Genomic DNA, 22742 nt, shown 5'->3' on the forward strand with positions numbered 1-22742 from the left:
TCATGAAATAGCTAGTTTGTGTCAGGGTGGTGGGGTGAGGCCAGTTTATTTTGTGAGGCGCCACAGTGGCTAGCCAAACAAACAACTGATGTTCGATTGAGTCTTTGAGAGAGCAAACTCTCAGAGGGAGCAGCGGAAAACTTTGTTACAACTCTCCGCTCTCTTTCTCTGTCTGTCTGTCTCTGCGATAATCAGGTTTTGTTCTTGACCAATGAGAGAGCGACGGACGGAGAATGTTTACATTCAGTACGTATCCGCAGCAAAGTGTTGTTGCTGCGGGCAACAGCCGGTCTCTAACGGGCTGCTCTGAATAGGAGGAAGAATACTCTGCTTGTCCACTTGTCTCTCAACGCTATTCACCAGCCTGTGTGATCGTGTGTGTGTGTGTGTGTGTGTGTGTGTGTGTGTGTGTGAATGTGTGCGTGCGCATGTATTCCACAGATTATGAGAGGGTTAGAGTTGATGAAACCCAGCAGGCAGACATGGCAAACATGTACCTCTCTGTTTTATTTTTTTCTCTCTATCTATCTCTCACTCTCTCCTCCCCTGCTACATCTGAATGCACTCAGGCTCAGTTTCAGCTGCTATTTATGCCTGGTGGATGGCTAAACCATCCATGGGTAAAATTAATGCAAAACACCCATACACAAAGAAGGGCTCAACAAGGAGAAAACTGCAGCAAGTAAGTTTAATGTGCTTAGGTTTGTGATAGATATTATTCTCTATAAATACTGCAGCCACAGCAGTACAGTGGAGGTAAATGGGATTTGTATTTGTAACACTGCTATTGCTAAGAAAACATTCCTTAAGCAGAGCAAGGGGATAAGTAATTTTAAAAGCACTTTTTAGTTGTTTTAGTTGAGATAACGGCTACTTTCTCACAAGAAAGTAGTTCCAGGTATCCCAAAACCAGCACAAATTAATCAAAAAGTACCAGCACTGCTAACTACTTCTTATTGCAAGTGAGAAAATGTGCGCTTTTATGTTTTGGGTGAGCCAACCCTTTAATGAATGAAATTAATTTTACACGACAGCAGGGCTCTTCAACAGCTGAGCTAAATCTCAAAGGATCCCCTTTCCAAAGCGCAGTGATTAAAACCCACTAGAGAAACTGAGACATGCCCAGAGCGGTTGTAGTCGGGCTCAGTTTACACCCTGTGGATTACTTCAGTGTGTGTGTGTGTGTGTGTGTGTGTTTGTGTGTGTGCGTGTGTGTGAGAATATGTGTCTGCATGCTTGCGTGTGTTTCCCCTGGCACTGTAAGACCCCTGCGCCCTCTTCTCCATGTCGCAGCTGTCATCCAATCACAGAGGGTAAAGAGCTAATCACATGACCTCAGAGTAGACTTTGCCATGTCACTCGATGCCGTCTGTATTTGTGTTGCTATTGCCAGGACATGGGTATGCAAACACGTAAAAGTGAGACGTTCTCACTCGGTACTAGAGCCCTGCCACTGCTACTATACCGCCTCATCCCCCCCGACCACCATCAAAGTCAATTCATTTCATTGAATCTGTTTGTGTGAAAATGAGTATGAATGTACAGAACTGAAAAAAAGTACCATGGTGCTATTGTGTAAACTCTCTCGGATAATGATTTCCTTGTTTAGTAAATATGTGTTAATAAAATGCGATAATAAATTGCTGTCACTTGAAGAGTCAGGTGGCTGCTGCTGTGATGGTGAAATACAAAGCTGTTATGACATGAACACACACACACAAACATGCACCTTGAGTGACTGAATGACTTAGTGAAAGTCACCGATAAATGTCCTTCCCTCTCTCTCTTCCTCCCGGTTTGGATGCCATCTGATTGACATCACCCTTTTTACTTGGCAAGTTTCAAACATAGACACACACGCTGTCACACGCCACGGGTATACAGCCTCTGTTAAGGGTGCTGTCCACTTTATTAGACCTTGTCGGACACAGTGGATCCTGAGATTGGGCCTCTCATTATCACCTGACTAAAGATAACAGGGTAGTGAAAACGGACTCAGGGATGAATTAAGTCCCGTGCTATTTTGGCTTGTATGCGGCAGGATAAAGTCAGTCCAAGGTTAGCGAGAAAGACAATGTGTTACAAGGAAAACTAATAAATGCACAGATGGAAATGCCACATCTTCCATGTGGGAATTACACGTATCTATGTCAGTCATGCCCTCAATCAAAATTCAAACAGTTTTATTTAGACTTTCTATATATAAGTTACGTGACAAACTGTATTTGTTTGTGTCATATATGACCATATGTGTATCTGGTATAGTAGCATATGTCTTAGATTAGACATTAAAGGGACTGCTCAAAGATTTCACCTACATATACAACAACTGTGCTGTTAAGACAGCTATTAAATATTTTTGGTTGCTGTGTTTATTTTTTTCAGCTTTGTATAATACACTAATTGATATTTTGATGTTTGATGTATTTATTGCTTATATGCTCAAAGTATTACTGGTGTACCCGTGCACATAATTTGAACCATCAAGCCAGATGCCAAATTCTGAACACTATTAACAAAAACGTATCTTTACTTTTAAACCAAAACTTTAATATTTCTCTAGCCAAGAGATTATTGAACAGAAGCAGTTCAATAGTCGCAATGTATAATATATATATAATGTATACTTATTTTGGAAAACAATTATTGAGGAGTGTCTTACAAAACATTGACATGTTTCCTTGATTTGTTTCACAGAAGACGGCTGTTCCTCATAATGTTTTTTTAGCCACACAATCTGTAATGGTCCTTTCAGACCAAAAGTGACAAAGGGCGGTGAGTTTACATACAAAGTCAATGCAAAGACGCGTAGAGCCACGATTTCTTGTTTGGCGGCGCGAAGCGACGCGAAGGAATTCAATTCAATTCAAATTAGCTTTATTGACATGAATTCGCGTGAGTTGAATATTTTTAAGTCAAGCGAGAAATTTGCATGACGCTGAGTCTATAGCCTATCAACGTTGAGATTGGCCGTACGTCACCGACAGCTTCAGAGCTTTGTGTGGAGAGGGCTATTGAAAATCTGCTGGCCGGCTGAGAGCTGCTAAACTTGGGCTAGAGGAGCAGGGAGCAGCGCTCCAGCTTTCAGACAAATAAACACCCGTGGTCGGACTGGACTTTGCTAACAACTACGCCGTTTGCTCGCAGAGGAGCTCGGAGTGAACTGCTTTCACTAAATTAGCTTTTTACTTTAGTTTTTAGGATTACAACGTTGATTTATCGTCACTCGAGCTTTTCAGCAGCTAGATTCCGTTCACATCCGGTTCCACTGTTGTTAGCGTCGTTTGGCACTACTTCGTATTTACATAAAAACCGGACAAAACTGGACATTGCTGGGAGAAAAGAAAGAGAGGAGGTTGAACTACCTGGTGAGTTAAGAAAACATGTGTATGTAACTTTAGTCCAGCTATCGTTGTACTTTACTGTGACCAAGTTAGCATAGCATAGCCCTGATTGATCCGAACTCTATTAAGAAAACAAACATTTTAGAAGTTGTTGTCCTGCTGTCTTGCTGACAGACCTGACAAAGCATGAATTCATATGTTTATCAAAACTGCATCATATTGTAGTTATTTCAGCATCAGTTTGATCCGTTTATTGCTATTTAATCACAGCAAAATGTTTACTTTGAGTTCATACAGCTGTAGTAATGGCAAGTTGTTTTAATTAACATTATTGCATTAAAATTGCCTTCGTTGTGTGTGAACACTTGCAGCGAATGTAACACGCGAGGAAAGCGTTGCAAAGCGAAAATTCGCGTTTGGTCTGAATGCGGCATACAGGTGCGTTCCCACCGAAAGCGTATCCAGCGTTTTGGGCGGCTTGATTACATACAAAGTCAATGCAAAGACGCGAATTCGCTCCGGGAGTTAAATGCTTCTATTAAATTAGGAGAGCTAAATTAATGTAAACCAGGGGGCGTTCAGAGGACGATGGGGGGCGCTGGAAGCAATATTTTGGAAGTGGGGGGCGCTGAGCTGCTTTCTGGGGACGTTTGTTGGTTGGAAATTCTAAGGCGAGTTTACACTTAAGATACACAACAATATGAGTTTAAACTTTAAACTACTTGCAAAAAACTGTGGTCTGCAACATTAAAACCTGTCAGTTTAGTCCACTGCGACTGGACGAGACTGTGTATTTTTTCTCCGTCAGCTGCTTGTGGCGCAGCTTCGTGCTGCCTTCACGGGAACGGGAGTATAATCTCTAAAAGTTTACCCACATGGCGTTTACTGTGGAAACTCTGGAAAATTGACGCTCTCTTTCTTTGTGGAAAAGTGTTTATTTCTCTGAGGAATACACCGTGAACGTCTTATCACAGCGGTTACACATTTACAAGAGGGAAATTCCGCCGTTAGACTCACCCTGGAAGCAACTTCGCTGCGACACCAGCGAGTGATGTGGACCCACCTCGCGCTGTGAGTCACAGTTTGTGCCAAAGCGGACATACACAGTAGGCTATAAAAATGTAACATTAAAAACTAAAGCCCTCTCTTGCTCTGTTGGGGAATGTAAGCGGCACTTTGTCAGAGGTGCTGAAGTTAATGTGTGTGGAATTATTCGTGAGCTTTCTGTCTGATCACAGGTGTCGGCATGTGCGGCCTCCTGGTCTCATTCAGTTTTCTCTGTTAGACGGCGAGGGGGTAATTTACTTCCAGCGAATCAGTAACGTAATGCAGCCTAGGGCATGTAGTAAAATATTATGAATCCTCTTTAAATAGGCTAATGACGTTAGTCTCCCATTATGACTTTTTTTCTTTACATGTCAGAGAACTCAGATATGTGGGAGAGATTCTGAATGTGCAGAAAGTCTTGAACATGAGCAGATAAGTTACAGTGTTTCCCATACGTTAATTTATTTGTGGCGGCCTGCCACAATATCAATGCTGACCGTCACATACTGAACTTCGATTTTTTTTTTTCCTAGACCTATTTAAAATCGTATTTGAGCTGCAGGCAGCGCGTATTGGCGCAGCACATCCTCTCGCTCGTCTCTCTCATCCGTCCCTCGAACTCTCTCTCCCTCCATAACACAGCTGCACAAATCTGTCCAACACAAAGCTGTCAATGTCGGAGACTCAACTATTAAAAGTTGTTAGCAAGCATGTAAGGAGCCTAGCTAATAAGGAGAGCTAAATTAATGTTAGAATACAGCTGGGTTTTCGAGGCTAGCATGCTGTATCTGCGCCACAGTTACACTGTCATTCTGTGGGAAACACTGAGTTATGATATGAAGTTATTAACAGATGAGCTAATAAAGTCCAGTCAATAACTGAATTAAAACCGATTAATTTATTACTGAGATGAAAAGGGGCCACAAACACATTTAAATAGGTTACTTCCCCACAAAAGAGGTGCTAAGACTTAATCATGTGTGTTGACTCAGCAGGGATGATATTAACTAAGTTGATCTACAGGAGAAAAATATTTAAAAGCAATAAGAATGCCCAGAGCCTCACTAGATTATATTCTATTATAATTATATATTTTGAATTGTCACCTGCCACCTGAATTTTTAGACATTTCCACCATAAATTGGTGCAGAAAAGCAGAAATTGGAGGAGAAATTTTCACCAGAATGCAGGAAATTAAGTGTTTAATGCTCAAAATCTACCTTTTACATGTTTTTAATAACAATAGTAACAATAAAAAAAATCAACAATATTCAGGGAAAATAATAAACATCTTTTTTGATGGGGGGGCGGTAAGGGACCTGGTTAATGGATAGGGGGGCGCTGGCCCAAAGAAGGTTGAGAACCACTGATCTGACACTTTGCTCCATACTGAAATATGGCAATCCAACTTGTGGATACATTGCCATTAAGTCTGACACAGACATTTATGGTCTCCAGAAGATAAACACCAATGTCTTTGGTGATGCCCTGACATTTTCTCTAGGGTTAGTGTTAGATACTATACTAGTAGTACACCAGTCCACAAGCATGCTTGAGTTGTTCCTATTCCAGCAAGACGAAGGGTCATTAGATATTAGAAAACTAGTAACTTTGCAAACAGTTGTGGAGTTGTTGAGTAGTTTGTCACTATTGTACATGGTACAATAAAATGCATGTTTGTCTCTCTCCCTTTCTTCCTGTCTTCTCCCTCGTTCCAGAGACCTTTGGGTCACTCGTGTCATTCACATCTAACCTGACCAGCACTCTGTTCGACAGTGCCTACTCTGCTCTGGCGTCCGACTGTCAGCCCTATGTGTTTCAGCTGTTCAGCAACATCAAACGCCACCTTTCTGGAGACTCTAATTCCTCATTGGAGAACAGTGTGCGTAGGTTCTACAATGACCTTTTCCCGCTGGTCTACCGCCGCCTGCTCAACCCTGGTATCGGCCACATGTCACCCCAGTCCTTTCATCCCCCCTCCACCAATCACGACGATTGCCTCCGGATGACGCGGCAGGATGTCAGCCCGTTCGGACCCCATCCTCGCCTCCTGGTCAGCAGCTTGTCCCGTGCGCTCGGGGCGGGCCGAGCACTGAGCCGACTGCTGAAGCTGGCGGGAGAGGTTGTGAATGCAACTGAGAAGGCAACGTTATCCAGAGAGTGTGGGCGAGGCTTAGTGAGGATGCAGTACTGTTCCCACTGCAGAGGCCTGACACTGATACGGCCCTGTACCGGACTGTGTATCAACATTATGAGAGGATGTCTGGTAAGTGTTTGTGCATTTACTGTTTGTATGTGTTTATCTGTTTTAATATGTGTGCACATTTGTATCATACTTATACTTTACACACTAATACTAATAAAATTCAATATTGGATTCTGTATTTGTGTCATCATCTGTTCATGTTCTCTGTCACTGAGTCATCAGAAATTTCACATTAAAAGAATAGTATGACATTCGCTTTCTTGCTGAGAGTAAGAGAAAAAATTTGATCGAAAGATCACATCTGCGGATTAAGTATGGTGCTAGAGGCAGGAGACAATTAGCTTAGCTTAGCATAAAAACTGGGAAACTTCTCAATTTTGCCAACTGGCATGTTATAGCTTGTTTATTTAATCCATATACAAGCAGAAATTTGAAAAAACAACAATTTGCAGTTATGTGATAAGAAGGATTTAAGCATAGCTCCTAAAAAAAATTTAACTATTCCTTTAAACTAACTTGCCACTTAATTATTTTAGATATATATTAGTAATGTTTATTTGTTACTATTTGTAATCTCGTTCCAGATTAAGAATTTGGAGGATAGCAAAACTTTATTTAAAGTTATTCCAAGTTGTGTGTGTGTGTGTGTGTGTGTGTATTATAGCTGATACTGTTTTGGGTGAATGGGAGGCCTCAAAGTATTTGTCCCCCTTTGCCTCTGGAGAGGCATGTAAAAACATGTGGTAAAGCTTCCATCTCTCACAATACTGAATCAGTCATTCACAGCATTTTATCATCAATAAACCATTCCCATATTACGTGACTGACAAATAACAAGAGCATTGCTAAGAGAATTGGCAGTGTCTTCCGTGCATTTTGCTGGGCTGCTTCGAAAATTGCTGGACAGTTTTAACAGCAATTACAATATAGAGACTTCTTTATAGCACAATGCTGGAAGATGGCACTGTATATCCTGCTTGAGAGTTTCTTGGAAGCAAAGAAAGTGTGATGCAAAAAAACACTCCCATCATATATATCCTATTCAGTAAAGTAAAGGAAAGAGAAACACACAGCAAAGTCAAGGAGAAGATGAGGGACAAGTAAGAACAGCCTCTCTGTGACAGAAGGCAACTTGGTTTATGGAAAATGCGGTCTTGGCTATACTGTCATGAGACAGAAACTGCTAGTCATTTCAACCAGTGGCTCAGTTCCATCCATCCATTTGTTTTTTCTAATTATAGCAACATGTCACAATCAATTTGTCACTTCTAGACTGATTTTGAAGTATGATATATGAAACACATCAAAGCCAATTTACCAGCTTTTAAGAAACTAAATGTAACATTAAAACATGTCCTTGTTCTCTTTCTCCTCTTCTTCTTTCCACATTTGTCAACTATGCACCCCATTTCTCCTCCTCCTCCTCCTCCCTTATCTGATGTCACTTTTCCTGTCTCCTCTATTCTAGGTGGGAGTATCAGAGCTTGGCACCCCCTGGGGGAGTTTGGTGTTGTTGCTGCAACGGTTAGCTGCTACTTTAGCAACCAGCAGCAACCACAACAGCCTGGAGCTGGCTCTGTTAGCAGTCCGAAATCATGTGAATGATGCTATACTGCACGCTCAGCTGCACGGGCCACGCATTACAGCCACAGTAAGCAGAGGGGATGAAGGGATGGAGGGGAATATGTATCCAAGTGGTTGTCTTTTTATACTGTATACTTTACATTGTTACACAAAATACAGTTTGAACTGTGTTTATTGATGCCAGTACACTTAAAAAGGTTTAAATAATTAAGTAATTGTGCCCCTGAAATGTGTCACTTGAAAGGGATCAGTAACAGACTGCTAAACCATCCTTACTCATACGCCCCAATAATAAAGTCATTTGAATTTTGGACACAGAGTGAGGAAGGCCGTGGGTTTTCTTTCAGCCTGGCAGTTGGATCTTCTCACAAAAGCCTTGTACCTAGATGGGCTAAAAACAGCCTCATTCTTCAGAGAATTTGGGGTTCCCCTCAGTCTGTGTGTGTGCGCGAGTGTGTATTTGAGTGCGAATACAGATCCAGTGCCAGACAAAGACTGTGGTTGGCGGGACAACCGATACCCAGAATGCAGCTTGGTTCTGAGTGATGAGAAAGTTTCTGTGGCTAATCTCTAGACAAACAGACGACACACAAACACATGCATGCAGGCACACACTGTTGGAGGAAGAAATAGAGTAGCCATCCAAGTTTGAGAGAACATTGTGGACTTAGTAGAGTAGATTCCTGAGAGGTAAACAAACACATACAAGCATAATCGCACAGCTAATTGCGGCTAATAAGAAATTACCACTTCATTGAATATTTAATCGAGTTTCTTATTCATTAGGCACATCACCAATGGCTAATCCCTAAGTGCAGCATTTATAGTTAATAGATGATTGCAACATAACATTTTAAGATTAAGGTTTGAGGTCAATTTTGTGGGTTGCTTTATTTTACAGTACACATAGAAATTGTGGAAGTAGTGTACAGTACAGAGTTATGCTATTCTGACTGCTCAGCTTGGATTTCATGGCATCACAATACTCAAATGCATATTGTATTTTTATTGGGTATTGGGTGGTGATAGCGCATAGATAAGATACTTGCCTTTGGTGTGGGAGACCTGGGTTCAATTCCCACTGTGGCCGTCCACCATTGTGTCCCTGAGCAAGACACTTAACCCCTCGTTGCTCCAGAGGCGTGCAACCTCTGACATATATAGCAATTGTAAGTTGCTTTGGATAAAAGCGTCAGCTAAATAAATGTAATGTATTTTATTATGGGAACGTATAGTTGTAGAGTATCTAGAAGGAATATGTCAAATTATCTAGTTGCCTTTGACTTAGTACTACTTTTATTAATTTTATTATTTGGAAGAAAATAAACACGCTAACAGGATTACAAATTGGTGTGAGGCTGATCTAAGATATTTATATCTTGTTTATTGTTACAATAACCAATCAACTTCCAGCCATGAAAGGCAGACTGCAGAAGACATGCCTCCCAGCAACCTGAGTCAGTCGTAAAACTCTTACCACCACATTCTGAAATTAAAAGTTAGTGAAAACTAGATAACAAGCCAGTAGTAGAAATGGCAAATGGATAAATGTTTGAAGCATCCAGTTTCTGCTTCTTCAAGTGGTAATGAAAAAAGACAAAAAAATAAAAGACCAGGCCTAAAAATGGACAATACCAGGAATACTGTCTTATAACAATATCTCACTTAGCTTAAAACCTCCTCAAAAGAACACATTTGGGACATGTTGGTTGATGAAGGAGTACTTGAGCTCATCTGATGGGCTGAGAATAAAAAAGTTGGAAACCGCTGTTCTAGATACTCCATTTGCTTCATTTTGTGTTCCTTTGAAAAGCAGCTACATCATTAGCATCTCCAAAACACTACCCTGGAAACGGTCTCTTCCTCAGGTAGAGAAGGTGTGTGGATCCCAGGGAACTGGTCCCGTGATGCCAAGTGCAAGTCCCACCACCTCGCATAGTACAATCTCTGTGAGTCCTGCTACATCAGTAACCTCGGACAGGTCACCTGTGACATTGCCTCCCGCAGTGGGTCATCAGCATCTGCAGCTGCAATCCCGGAGGTGAGTTGCATACATCTGATGAGATGTAAGAGTTCTTGTCAGAAGTCAGAATATGGGGAAAGTTAGAATTTAGCCACAGTAAGTTAATTTGTGATTAAATTTGTGAAGAGACAGAGTAGAGGTTATTTTTACATTTGACCTTGAGTCATAGCAGACAAAAATTACATCAAACATTATTTCTGTGCTTGTGTGTGTTTGTGTCTCCCACCAGGTCGGTCCTTAAAGGTTCCAGAGGAGACAAGAGTCGCAGCCTGAAAAAACTATCAAGGTAATTTTGTCTTATTATCAAAGAAGTATTAATCTATAATCAAGAAGTAAAATGACAGACATCTAAAATTCTGCTTGTGTTTTCTGCAATAGTTATTTACTTAATTCCTTCCATTCATTAGTCCCTAAAGAAGAGCCAGTGTCAAAGAGTTTTTTACCCTCGACTTAGGCTATGTATTTTACAATCCAGTGCAAAGATCAGGCCAATAAAGTTGTATAGTAAAGTTGTCACCACCAGTAACAGTAATCACATGCCAAACAGTCAGTGAACTTTTAATTCTCTGTAGCTTGAGTTGCATTTGAATAATATGATCTCTTCATCATTTTATATGTCGTTCCTTTCTAAAGCATGTAACTATTTCCTGAAGGCGAGAAAATAAAACCTGAGTACAGAACATATTATGCAGTCATTATCAAAAGTACTATGAGCTTGTTTGCCTTCCTGATGTTGCTTTCAGTGACTTACCAGTTCCAGAGTCTATCACAAGGAATTTCACAGGGTTCCAAGTCTAAACTGGAACAAATAAAAGCACATGGTACATTGGCCTTACTGTTACTAACCCAAGCATTCAACTGCACACCTCTGTCTCTCTCTCTTTCATCTTTAAGGGAGTTTGAGGGTTCTATCCAGCGGTACCAGTGGTTTTTCTCTGAGCTGCCAGAGATGCTTTGTGAAAGTGAGATGGAGGTCGAGCAGCATACATGCTGGAGTGGCCAAGACGTTGTAGAGAGGTGTGTATGTTACATTACGTGCATTACTTTTAGCAAATAATTTTTCCCTGGAAGGACCTATCAAAAACCAAGCATCCTTGATAACTACGTGAGTGAGACACCCATTTCTGGCATTTCATGCTCATATAGTTATTATTATAGTCCATATTGGACAAATAATGTAAATACCACCCCATTGGAGAGAATGTGAAAATAGCTAGAGCAATAGGAAAAAATGTTCATTATTCAAATACACTGAATGTATGCATGAGCAAGATAAGTACAGAACACCCCTCACATTTTAGTAAATATTTGATTATATCTTTTCACGTGACCACACTGAAGAAATGACACTTTGCTACAATGTAAAGTATTGAGTGTACAGCTTGTATAACAGTGTAAATTTGCTGTCCCCTCAAAATAACACATCACACAGCCGTTAATTTCTAAACTGGTGGTAACAAAAGTGAGTACACCCCTAAGTGAAAATGTCCAAATTGGGCCCAAAGTGTCAATATTTTGTGTGGCTGCCATTATTTTCCAGCACTGCCTTAACCCTCTTGGGCACTGAGTTCACCAGGCTTCACAGTTTGCCACAGGAGTCCTCTTCCACTCCTCCAAGACAACATCACGGAGCTGGTAGATGTTAGAGACCTTGCGTTCCTCCACCTTTCATTTGAGGATGCCCCACAGATGCTCAATAGGGTTTACGTCTGGAGACATGCTCGGCCAGTCTATCACCTTTACCCTCAGCTCCTTTAGCAAGTCAGTGTTCATCTTGGAGGTGTGTTTGGGGTCGTTATCATGTTGGAATACTGCCCTGCGGCCCAGTCTCCGAAGGGAGGGGAATCGTGCTCTGCTTCAGTATGTCACAGTGCATGCTGGCATTCATGGTCAATGAATTGTAGCTTTCCAGTGCCACCAGCACTCATGCAGCCCCAGACCATGACTCTCCCACCACCATACTTGACTGTAGGTAAGACACTGTTGTCTTTGTGCTCCTCACCTGGTTGCCGCCACAAACGCTTGATACCATCTGAACCAAATAAGTTTATTTTGGTCTCATCAGACCACAGTAATCCATGTCCTTAGTCTGCTTGTCTTCAGCAAACTATTTGCTGGCTTTCTTGTGCCTCATCTTTAGAAGAAGCTTCCTTCTGGGACGACAGCCATGCAGACCAATTTGATGCAGTGTGCGGCGTTTGGTCTGAGCACTGACAGGCTGACCCCCCATCCCTTCATCCTCTGCAGCAATGCTGGCAGCACTCATTTCCCAAAGACAACCTCTGGATATGACGCTGAGCATGTGCACTTAACTTCCTTGGTCGACCATGGCAACGCCTATTCGGAGTGGAACCTGTCCTGTTGAACTGCTGTATGGTTTTGGCACCGTGCTGCAGCTGAGTTTCAGGGACTTATCAATCTTCTTATAGCCTTGGCCATCTTTATGTAGAGCAACAATTCTTTTTATTGGATCCTTAGAGAGATCTTTGCCATGAGGTGCAATGTTGAACTTCCAGTGACCAGTGTGGGGGAGTGTGAGAGCGATAACACCAAATTTAAAACACCTGCTCCCCATTCAGACCTTGTAACACTAACGAGTCACATGACACTGGGGAGGGGAAATGGCTAATTGGACCCAATTTGGACATTTTCACTTAGGGGTAGACTCACTTGTGATGTGTTATTTTGAGGGGACAGCAAATTTACACTGTTATACAAGCTGTACACTCACTACCTTACTTGTAGCAATGTGTCATTTCTTCAGTGTTGTCACATGAAAAGATATAATCAAATATTTACAAAAAAGTTAGGGGTGTTCTTACTTTTGTGAGCTACTGTACATGGAGAAAGAGGGAGTTTTGATGTAAAATTATTGGCCATTATTGTGCTCAAACATTTAGTCAGCTTTCAGGCCTGGGTCAGTGTCAGGCTGAAATTTCTGGCCTGTGCAGTAAAATCCAAATTGGTGCTTTGTTAATTTGTTCTTCGATGATTGGTGTGCTTCTACAGAATTAAGAATTGCTCTCTGTGCTGCCAGATGGTCAGAAGCTTCTGTATATTGCTACAATATTGATGTACAGTGGGGGTATATTGTCCCAGTGTTCTTTTGCATTCAGTCACAAGCGGGTGTTAAGTGAAAATCTAGTAGGTGTGTGTGCTACCTCAGATTTTGTCAACTCCACTGCACTTCACTAGTATGAATCACATTTTTGTTAACTTTAGATACACCTGATATCAATGTGAAATCTCCTGAGTTAATGATGAGAAGTGTATCTTCCATTGGTGGGTTTATTTGAAACAGAACTTTATGAGCATTAAATGCCTGTAATGAGTGTTTCACCGGGGTAGTCATCCATGACTGTGTCTAATTTGTAGTCAGAATAAATTTTTAATTTAAAAAAGGGGACAAAAGTGCAGCATATGAGAGTGTGTGTGCGCGTGTGTAGCTCCTAAGAGTTGCCTGGGGGGGGGGGTTGCGAAGGTTAGAGAGTTCGTTTCCAGAGTCTTTCTCATGGTGATTACATTGGCAGCTTAAACTGGTAGAAAGACAAATGGACACACACATTCACAGGCGCACACACAAACTCACTCCAACACACACACACACATTCCTACACACATACCAACTAACACAAACCAACACGCACCCTGAAATATAAACAAAATGTGGGATGATTGTGCTCATCTGACGACTCACTGCACACGGCCCTATCTAACACTAACACTAACACTAACACACACACACACACACACACACACACACACACACACACACACACACACACACACACAAAAGTTCTATCCATCTTAGAAGGGAATCAGTTACTGTGATGGAGAAGGTTTTCTATCAATGGTCTATCAGCCATATGCAACAGGCCATGTAGCCTTGCAAGGATATCCTCTATAAAGAAACACACACAGACACACACTTTGCTTTGTCACCATCAGTGCTGCAGTGAAGGCCACTAAACCTTGTATTTAATGGCTCTGCCATTTCTTTGCCTCTGCTGATATTTTAAGAAAAGTGGGACAGGGCCCCCCTTAAATATATGGTTTAATTCAAAAGGTCCAATTAAGAATTTAAAAAAATCTTCATATAACAATTACATTACCGTTATACATAATTAGGGATGGGGATCGTTAATTTTTATTGATATTGATACTCTTATTGAGACTGCTTAACGATCTGATTCTTTATCGATACCACTATCGATACTTTATTATTATTTAGTGATGGTTATTTGGCAAGACCAGACCCAATGTGCATGAGGTACGCCTGCACGGTATGAGGAAAATATTCAATGTGCAATAACATTATATATTGACATGACATACCACTTGCGATAAATAAACATATATTGAAGTGTACATATTAACTGCTATTTTTAATTTAATATTTTAAATACAGCTAAATGTTGTTTCTAGAGCAGCAGCATTAATGTTTATAACAGCAAAGTAACTCAGTAACTTTATCTGACATCACAAGTAGTTAGTGACGTTTAGAAAGAATAACATCAGATCCGCGAGTCTCTATAGCAGTATCGATAAGCTCGAACCTTATTGATTTTCGGGTTTTGAGAAATTTTGGAACCGGGTCTCGATCCCAATCCCTATACATAATATACACTATTATTTTATGTTATGTAACTATTTTAATTGAATAGATTAATAAAAACACATCATAGTGTGGCCAATGTGACATCAAACTATTGCAGCATACAGTATAATAGGTTTCAACAGGCATCAGTATTATTTTATTAATTATTTAAGTATCATTTAATTGTGATTACAATAATTGCCACACTAAGAACAGTGAACATTTTTGCTAAACATCCCCTAACAAAATGACTGTCTTGTAGTAAACTTTGCCATAAGTGAATGAATTATGGTACTTTTGGAAACTGGAAAAATCTAAGCTTTAAAGTGCCTGTTCATCATATTTTGCCAGGTGCACAAAAGGAATGTAGTTATGAAATTAGCTGTCTTTGTGTATTCAATTGTTAATGAGCTAGTATTGTCAAGTGACAGTATGTAATAAACAAGAGATTGTCTCTGCAATAAAGAAAAGTTATAGTTTAGCTAAAATTACAAGTGGCCTGATTCTAAATCTGATATTTCTAAAGCAAAGTATAGTCTTTTGTGTAGAAATGCAATGTTGTGTTTGAAGTAGATGAGTTGTCTTAACAGTCTTTGGTCACTGTGGTTTCTGAACTTGTGAAATCAGTTTTGAGTCCTCGATGCAAGTTAAGAAGTGTAAAGTTGGTTCTGGGATTTATTTATTAAATTTACTGTAGAACCTTCCATGTGTCACTGCTCTCTGTCATTTTCTGAAAATGATCATGATAAAAGTTTCAGAACGAACATTCCTAACAAAATACCTCCTCCTACCCTCTCATCTTTCTTCTGACATTACTACCTTTTTCCAGGCCATTTTATCCCGACCCACCCCAAACCTACTTTCCATGTAATGTTGCCTGTGACAGGTCACTATGGTGAGGTTTCTGAACATAAACAGGACTGAAAGTAAAATATTCAGAAGTCCTCAGACTGCCATTATATGTAAAGTGTAAAGTTTTACTTAGGACAGAAAAGATGTTACACTCCGCCTGTGTTGGAGTTCAGCCAGTCTGTGCCTCTCTGACCTCTTTACATCTTCTTCTCTCTCTGTCTCTCTCTGCCTCTCTGTGTCTCTATCCATGCACCCATTCATTCATTAATTCAGCCATCCATTCATCTCTCCATCCTTCTATTCAGACCTCCATTCATCTCCTCCGCCCTCTGACCTACTTCACTTACAAATGTCTGTGATGGTGAGAGTGTGTGCATGTGAGAAAAAGAGAAAGGTGGCAAAACACACATAATGATGAAAAAGTCTGAGAATGCATGATAAAGGAAGGTAGATCCATTCTGTCTTCCGGGTTATGAGTTAGCATGCCGATGAAGATGATTTTGCTCCTGTTTAAGGGAAGAAAGTTCAAGACTAAGAGTAGGTTCAATTTCCTATTTCAGGATGTTTTATCATCAGAATGCACTAATGCTGAAACAATCATAAAAATAATAACTGACAGAACTAAAGTACACAACAAAAATGCAGTCCACTACTGATGTTCCCCAGAGAATATATACAATGGTAGATTCAACTACAATCTGTTTAAAATATGTACAATATTCAACAACTTGAGTAAACACTGCTATCAGCTGCTAATCCAGACAAGAACATATTTAAACTGAAGCGATGGCAGGACCCAATTGGCAGCAGAGTGTCCTCCAACCACTCTTGGCCAATCCACCGTATCCACCTACACTGATGGGACAGAATGTAGGTGGTACACACAGAGCAGAGCACAGAGTGAGATGACAGTGGGTCAATATGATACACACATTCAGGTAAATCTAGTATTAGAATAATCATTAAAATTAGATCATGTGGGAGGTTCAAGGCTTGTATTTTTTTTGTGATCAAAGGAGCAGAAATATTTTGAAAAAAAATAATCCCATACTGGTACAGATGATCAATAGGCCATCAGGCCATATACGACACACTACAAATACAAGCCACACTTACTTACATTAAGCATATCATCCCAACATCACCATCACCAACACGTCTATTCTTTTCCATCATAATATAGACACAATAGCTCTATCAAAGGAAATTAAATTAAATTTTACTTATATAGCCAATTCATAACAAGTTATCTCAATGCTTTCAAACTCAACATATCTGTACCACATAATAAAAAAAACATTTACATCATACAATGGCATTTAACGTTCAGCTGTACTAAGCAGCTTCCAATCCATCCTTTATCATTTAGTGTCACAGCCTTCGTCTGTAGCTAATTTACAGTGGACATGTCTTCCTTTATGAATGTCCATGATTTAAACCAAGCAGGGAGCAAATGGTGCAAATGAAATCCAGAGTGTATAATATACAGTGTAGTGGTAATTATGTCTCTGAACCCTTCATTAATTGGCTTGTGAACAAGACAAGTATAACATAATGAGAATTAACTGATATTGCGTAATTGTGCAAAACAGTTACAGTTAAACATTTTTAAATATATATATATATATATATATATATAGCGCAGCTATTTAGATTGGCTTAACTGTACTCTGGATGCGGCCTGTTAGAGTTGTAATGGCGGATTTACTCCAGAAGGGGGAAGCATCTAATCACCATTCTAAGTAACAAGACATTAACTCTGCTATAACCACTGAAGACCTGCCACACCCAATGTCTCGATGTATTTTGTGTATTTTTTTAATACATTTACATCTGTTTTACACCAGCCATTAATGTTCACAGAGTCATGGAAAGGCTGAGAAAAATTGTCCTGAGGGGTCTGTGTGAAGGATACAGAAAGTGAGACTAAGTGCAATTTTTCCAAACCTATCCAAACCACAGCATATCGATTCCACATTTTGTACAAGAGGTACAGGTATAAGCCTCAGGTGTGAGGATTGTGTGAATGTGTGATAGAGCTATGTAAATGACTCTACAGGAATGCAGCTAGATTTACAATTGAGGTTGTGACTCTTATAATTACACACCCCCCTCAGATCAGATCACTATCTCAGGTAATGTTATTTTCACTGTGAGTGAGTGTGTGTGTTTCTGTGCATGCCACAGACGCTTTAAACATGTGCCGCAAGGTTAAGACTAATGGATCTCGGTGTGTTACAGTTATCAACCATGCAGTAACTGAGGGCAACAGCAGAGCAGCTTTGTCATTACGGTGCTGGTGATTTATGTCTGTCGTTCTCCATATCTTATTAAGTGTCACTCACAGTCACACCTCGCTGTGTCGTCTGCTGCACACTTGCTGCAATATTATCATCTGGTGTCAAAGACAGAAAATCCCGACAGCCTTTAATCTGGCCAATAGCTCATTCATAGCACTGGCAGATTCCAATACATTCAGCAGCACAGCGGGTATTAGACATGAGAAAATGCTTTAGGTGTGCAAATGCTATTGATACCTTCTGCTCCACCTAAATATAAAGCACAATCCACAAGGTGTGATTAATTACTGAAACTGATGAAGATTTGCACATTTGGCAAATGATATTTCCAGGTTATTGAACAGAATGATGTTCTGTAATTTTCGCATCCTTTGAACAGAATACTGTGAGCCCTACCGTATGTCTTTTTCTCGAACAAAAATATACCAATTGATGAAAGCAAAAGATTGGGCCACTGCCGAAGGTGCCCTTAAGCAAGGCCATGAACCCCTAACTGCTACCCAGGTGCTACACAATGGCTGCCCACTGCTCCTAATTAGGATGGGTTAAATGCAGAGAACAAACTCTGTGTGCAGTGTACTGTGTATAAATTGCATTTGGCCAATAAAAAAACACCTGACCATTCATTACATTGGTGCTGAATTTAAATCTACTCATTCATTTGAATTGAACTCAACAATACTGGAAGGCAGTCAAATTAAAATAAATAAAGCCACCACCTCTTAACCTGCAGCCTCAGTAAATCTGATGTCTGTTAAGCATTAAGTGAGAATGATATCTGTTCAGCTTTCAGCAGATGTTGCTGGCGTATTATAAGAATGTCTCCTCCTACAAACAACACATAGATGCATACAGCCAACTCTGGGTCTCTGTCCCCTTTTCAGCTTTTCACTGCTGTTGTTGTGCATATAGCCCTGCAGGCCATCGATGTTAGACAGCTAATGGGTGAGGAAACATGGCTCCTTTCTCTTCCTAGCCATTAATAACTGATCTTTCCATTACATCTTGCATAGTCATGGAAATTAGTTCATGTTGTCCCTTAGCATTTGCAGTGACCCTAATAACAATCGTTCAATACCAGTTGTCTTACGTGTGTTTTATCCTGGATCCAGTCATGTAAATGATATTTCTGTCATGATTGATTGTCAAATTCATCTTTATGCAGACGAGATACTATTACACTGTGTTGCTGATTCTGCTGCATCGAAATTTCAAAATTTCGACTCCTCTTTATTGCTAGATACTAATTACCCATAAAGGTACAAATTCAGAATTCATGCTGTACTTGATGTCAATATATATATAGTCATTTGCACAGCTCCGCTGTACTCAGTATTGAGAAGGTCACAGAATATAAATACCTTGGTATCTGTCACAATAAGAGATGTGTTTTTAAATACGACATAGAAAACCTTTGTAAGCTAGCTTAAAAAAGCTAGGCTTTTTTGAACAGGTTCCTTCTAAGTTGTAGGAAAAGTATGTAGGAGTTGTTTTCCTCTCAGTTCCTGATTTTGAGGATGTAATCAGATAGACATGTTCCTGCCCCCACCTTTAGGCCCTTAGACTCACTTTACCATTAAGTTCTTGGATTCATTACTGGAGATAATTACAATACTGACCACTGCATTTCTGAGGATTAGATCGGTTGGTGTTCCTTTAGGGAAAGACACAATAACCCCGGTGTGTATTCATCTACAAATGTCTTGTATGTGTCTTTGCTCTGGAAGGGATGACCACTGTATTGCGGGTGCACTGGTGCAATGCAAAGACACTTAAAAACCCAAACACTTTATTCCACTCTGTAACTCCAAAGCCATACACAATATCTGCCTGTGATGCTTTAATAACTATTTATATTAATTACTATATTTCTTAGTGTAATTGTAAACGGGGTGTTGTGGTAAAAGAAGAGCTATGCTCAGCCAACCTTGTCTAAATTAAGGTCAAATCAATTGTCTGTCATTCACGGCTTCATTGTTACTAATGAAGACACACATTTCTACCTTTAATAAAGAGGAAATTTAAAACATGAATATGCCAGAATATTTGTGAGATGTTGACATCCTCCCTCCTCACCCTTCTCCTTTTCTGTCCTTTTCCACTCCTCTTGTCTCTCATAGCCTTTTCTATGGCCTTGCATTTTATAAATCAGTTAGGGGGGTTTACTAAACCTTTCATCACATGTAGCCCAATATCCTGTTATTACATAAGATACTCAGTCATTCTGTTTTGCACGTGTTGATACATGTAGCATCATATCCTGTTTTTATCAACTAAACTGTCTCATCCCAGACTTGCAGCAACAGCAGATTTCAGTTCCAACAGAGATTAGATGGGATGTACCGTAGGTGTTTGCTGTTCACTGGTGCATTTTTTTAATCAATGTAAGTAATTTCCATGGTGACAGTTTTGAAATGTTCCTTTTGTTTGTAATAACTTCGAGGTAGAAAACCCCTCACGTACATACAATTAAATGGCAGCAATATATTGAATGTTTTTCATGATGTTTTAAAGTGTATACATCACATTCATCTAAAATGCATGTTTTATGCTTTTATATGTCATTAACAACAACACTTTAACTAACCTTAGGCTGGAGACCTAATTTACCTGTTGAACCACAGGTAGATTTGGTGTATCAAAGACGCTAGCAAAGCAACACAGTAGATAAAATAATCCCAGTAGAAACATCAGGTAGGTTGGACCACCGTGTTTAACTATGTATCTTTAAAGGTTACAGTTATAGCTGAAAAAGACAACAGAAATAAGATGTTAGCATAACATCAAATGATATTTCCAGGTTATTGAACAGAATGATGTTCTGTAATTTTCGCATCCTTTGAACAGAATACTGTGAGCCCTACCGTATGTCTTTTTGTCGAACAAAAATATACCAATTGATGAAAGCAAAAGATTGGGCCACTGCCGAAGGTGCCCTTAAGCAAGGCCATGAACCCCTAACTGCTACCCAGGTGCTACACAATGGCTGCCCACTGTTCCTAATTAGGATGGGTTAAATGCAGAGAACAAACTCTGTGTGCAGTGTACTGTGTATAAATTGCATTTGGCCAATAAAAAAACACTGACCATTCATTACATTGGTGCTGAATTTAAATCTACTCATTCATTTGAATTGAACTCAACAATACTGGAAGGCAGTCAAATTAGTTCAGTTCCGACAGAGATTAGATGGGATGTACCGTAGGAAAAAAACAGAAATAAGATGTTAGCATAACATCATGATCATCCGTTTTATACAAAAAAGATCATTGAGAAATTGTCTGTCTCATGAAGTCGGCTAACTTTAGACTTAAATCAGCCTTTCTGGATTTATCATTATGGCTCACTTTGATTTGTGCAGCGCGGATATCGTCCTCTGGAACATGTTAAGATCAAAGGATTTGAGAAAACATGTAAATGGACCACCCTCTAACAAATCAACTCACTGCTCCAGTTTACACACAGTGTTCGTTGCAGGACTAAGTACTCAGAAATTACAGATATCAGATTCCTTCACAGGTTGGTTCATTGTAGCCTATTGCAAGCCTGTCAAGCACATCAGAAGACGGGGCGTATAGAACATCTTTTGTGTAGTGTAATGTTTTCAGTAGTTGCTGTAGCTTCACCAAAGGCTCCAGAATGGCTGATACTCGCCTCCTCAAAAAAACTGTAGTCTCATATTTAGTGAACGTAAGTAAGTAGTAAGTAAACGTAGTAAGTTTACCTTATCACCATAGGTCATATCACAAAGTAACGAATGTAAACACAGCAATACCTGATCACAGACAGGACATCTCTCTAGTATTGAATGTCTGATGCTGAACTATAAATCAGGATTTATGCGCCAGAGTCCTATGGCAGAACATCTGTTAACCTCGTGTCAACCATAAATCCAACTTCAAACCAAAAAAATGTTAGTAGTATTTGCACACTGAAATGGTGCTCCCACTAATTTATGTACACGTTACAGTCACACAGACACTTATCAATTGCTTTTTCTGAAATCATTTACAATGCAGAGTTTCTTCAGTAATCCTCTTTGTATTTTTAGCAGAAACACTATAACTGTAATAATGAATCTCATCGTGAAACATAAGAGCAAAACGGGTAGTAATTATGTTTTCCCATACCTACTATAGGCTACTGAATATGTTGAGAGTGTCGGCAGTATAAGGTTTAATTTATTTTACATAGTTCCCTTTCTGTTCTATTTATTATCGTTAATGTGCTGTAGTCTATTCTCCCACTGCGTCATATTATTTTTGCCTCTCTAATGACCTAATTTTCCCATGAGGCTCTGTAGTCTCGTCATCTCTTAAATTAAACATGCAGCTCTTGATCTGTTGATGTTGTTTGCGATTGGCTCCATATTTAATGTTAACTTGCTCAAAACTAGCTCCAAGACAAAAAGACGTTGACTTAATTACTACAGGAAAAATATATGCATGAAAACATAATCTGCATGAGTATAAAACAAATCTTTGAGACTTTGTGCATCAAACAAAATTTTCTGGTGGAATCTAATTCCAGACCAGCAGGGTTAGCATGGCTCCAGTGGCTGGGGTCTTCACCACCACACCATCTCTTGGCATTAGTCAAGTCGTTTTTTTTAGATTTGGTTGACATCTACCATGTGTCTCCTCTCTGGTTCCCACAGTCCTTTTCCCTTGTTGCCATAGCCAGTGTGTGTTTGTGTTTTTGAGGGTGTGGACTCAGTGGTTACTGAGTTGGTTGCTGATTGTATTAGCTAAGAAAGCTGGTTTGGATCTTGGAGACTTGGAAAAATATG

At 39.9% G+C, this 22742-nt stretch overlaps 1 protein-coding gene across 3 annotated transcripts in view; it reads left to right on the forward strand.

The window, feature by feature from the left end:
* Positions 1–22742, forward strand: part of LOC123971728 (glypican-5-like) — a 58893-nt gene that overhangs the window by 3314 nt on the left and 32837 nt on the right. For all 3 annotated transcript variants that reach the window (XR_006825267.1, XM_046050734.1, XM_046050735.1), the window contains exons 3-7: positions 6110–6657; positions 8066–8248; positions 10050–10222; positions 10434–10490; positions 11099–11221. Coding sequence is in view for 2 of the 3 variants with exons in the window: in XM_046050734.1 (XP_045906690.1) it covers positions 6110–6657; positions 8066–8248; positions 10050–10222; positions 10434–10490; positions 11099–11221 (1084 nt within the window). In the remaining variant the exon portion in view is untranslated. The remainder of the gene's footprint in view (positions 1–6109; positions 6658–8065; positions 8249–10049; positions 10223–10433; positions 10491–11098; positions 11222–22742) is intronic.

The sequence above is a fragment of the Micropterus dolomieu genome, linkage group LG05 (genome assembly GCF_021292245.1).
Source record: "Micropterus dolomieu isolate WLL.071019.BEF.003 ecotype Adirondacks linkage group LG05, ASM2129224v1, whole genome shotgun sequence".
In the NCBI taxonomy this organism is placed as follows: Eukaryota; Metazoa; Chordata; class Actinopteri; order Centrarchiformes; family Centrarchidae; genus Micropterus; species Micropterus dolomieu.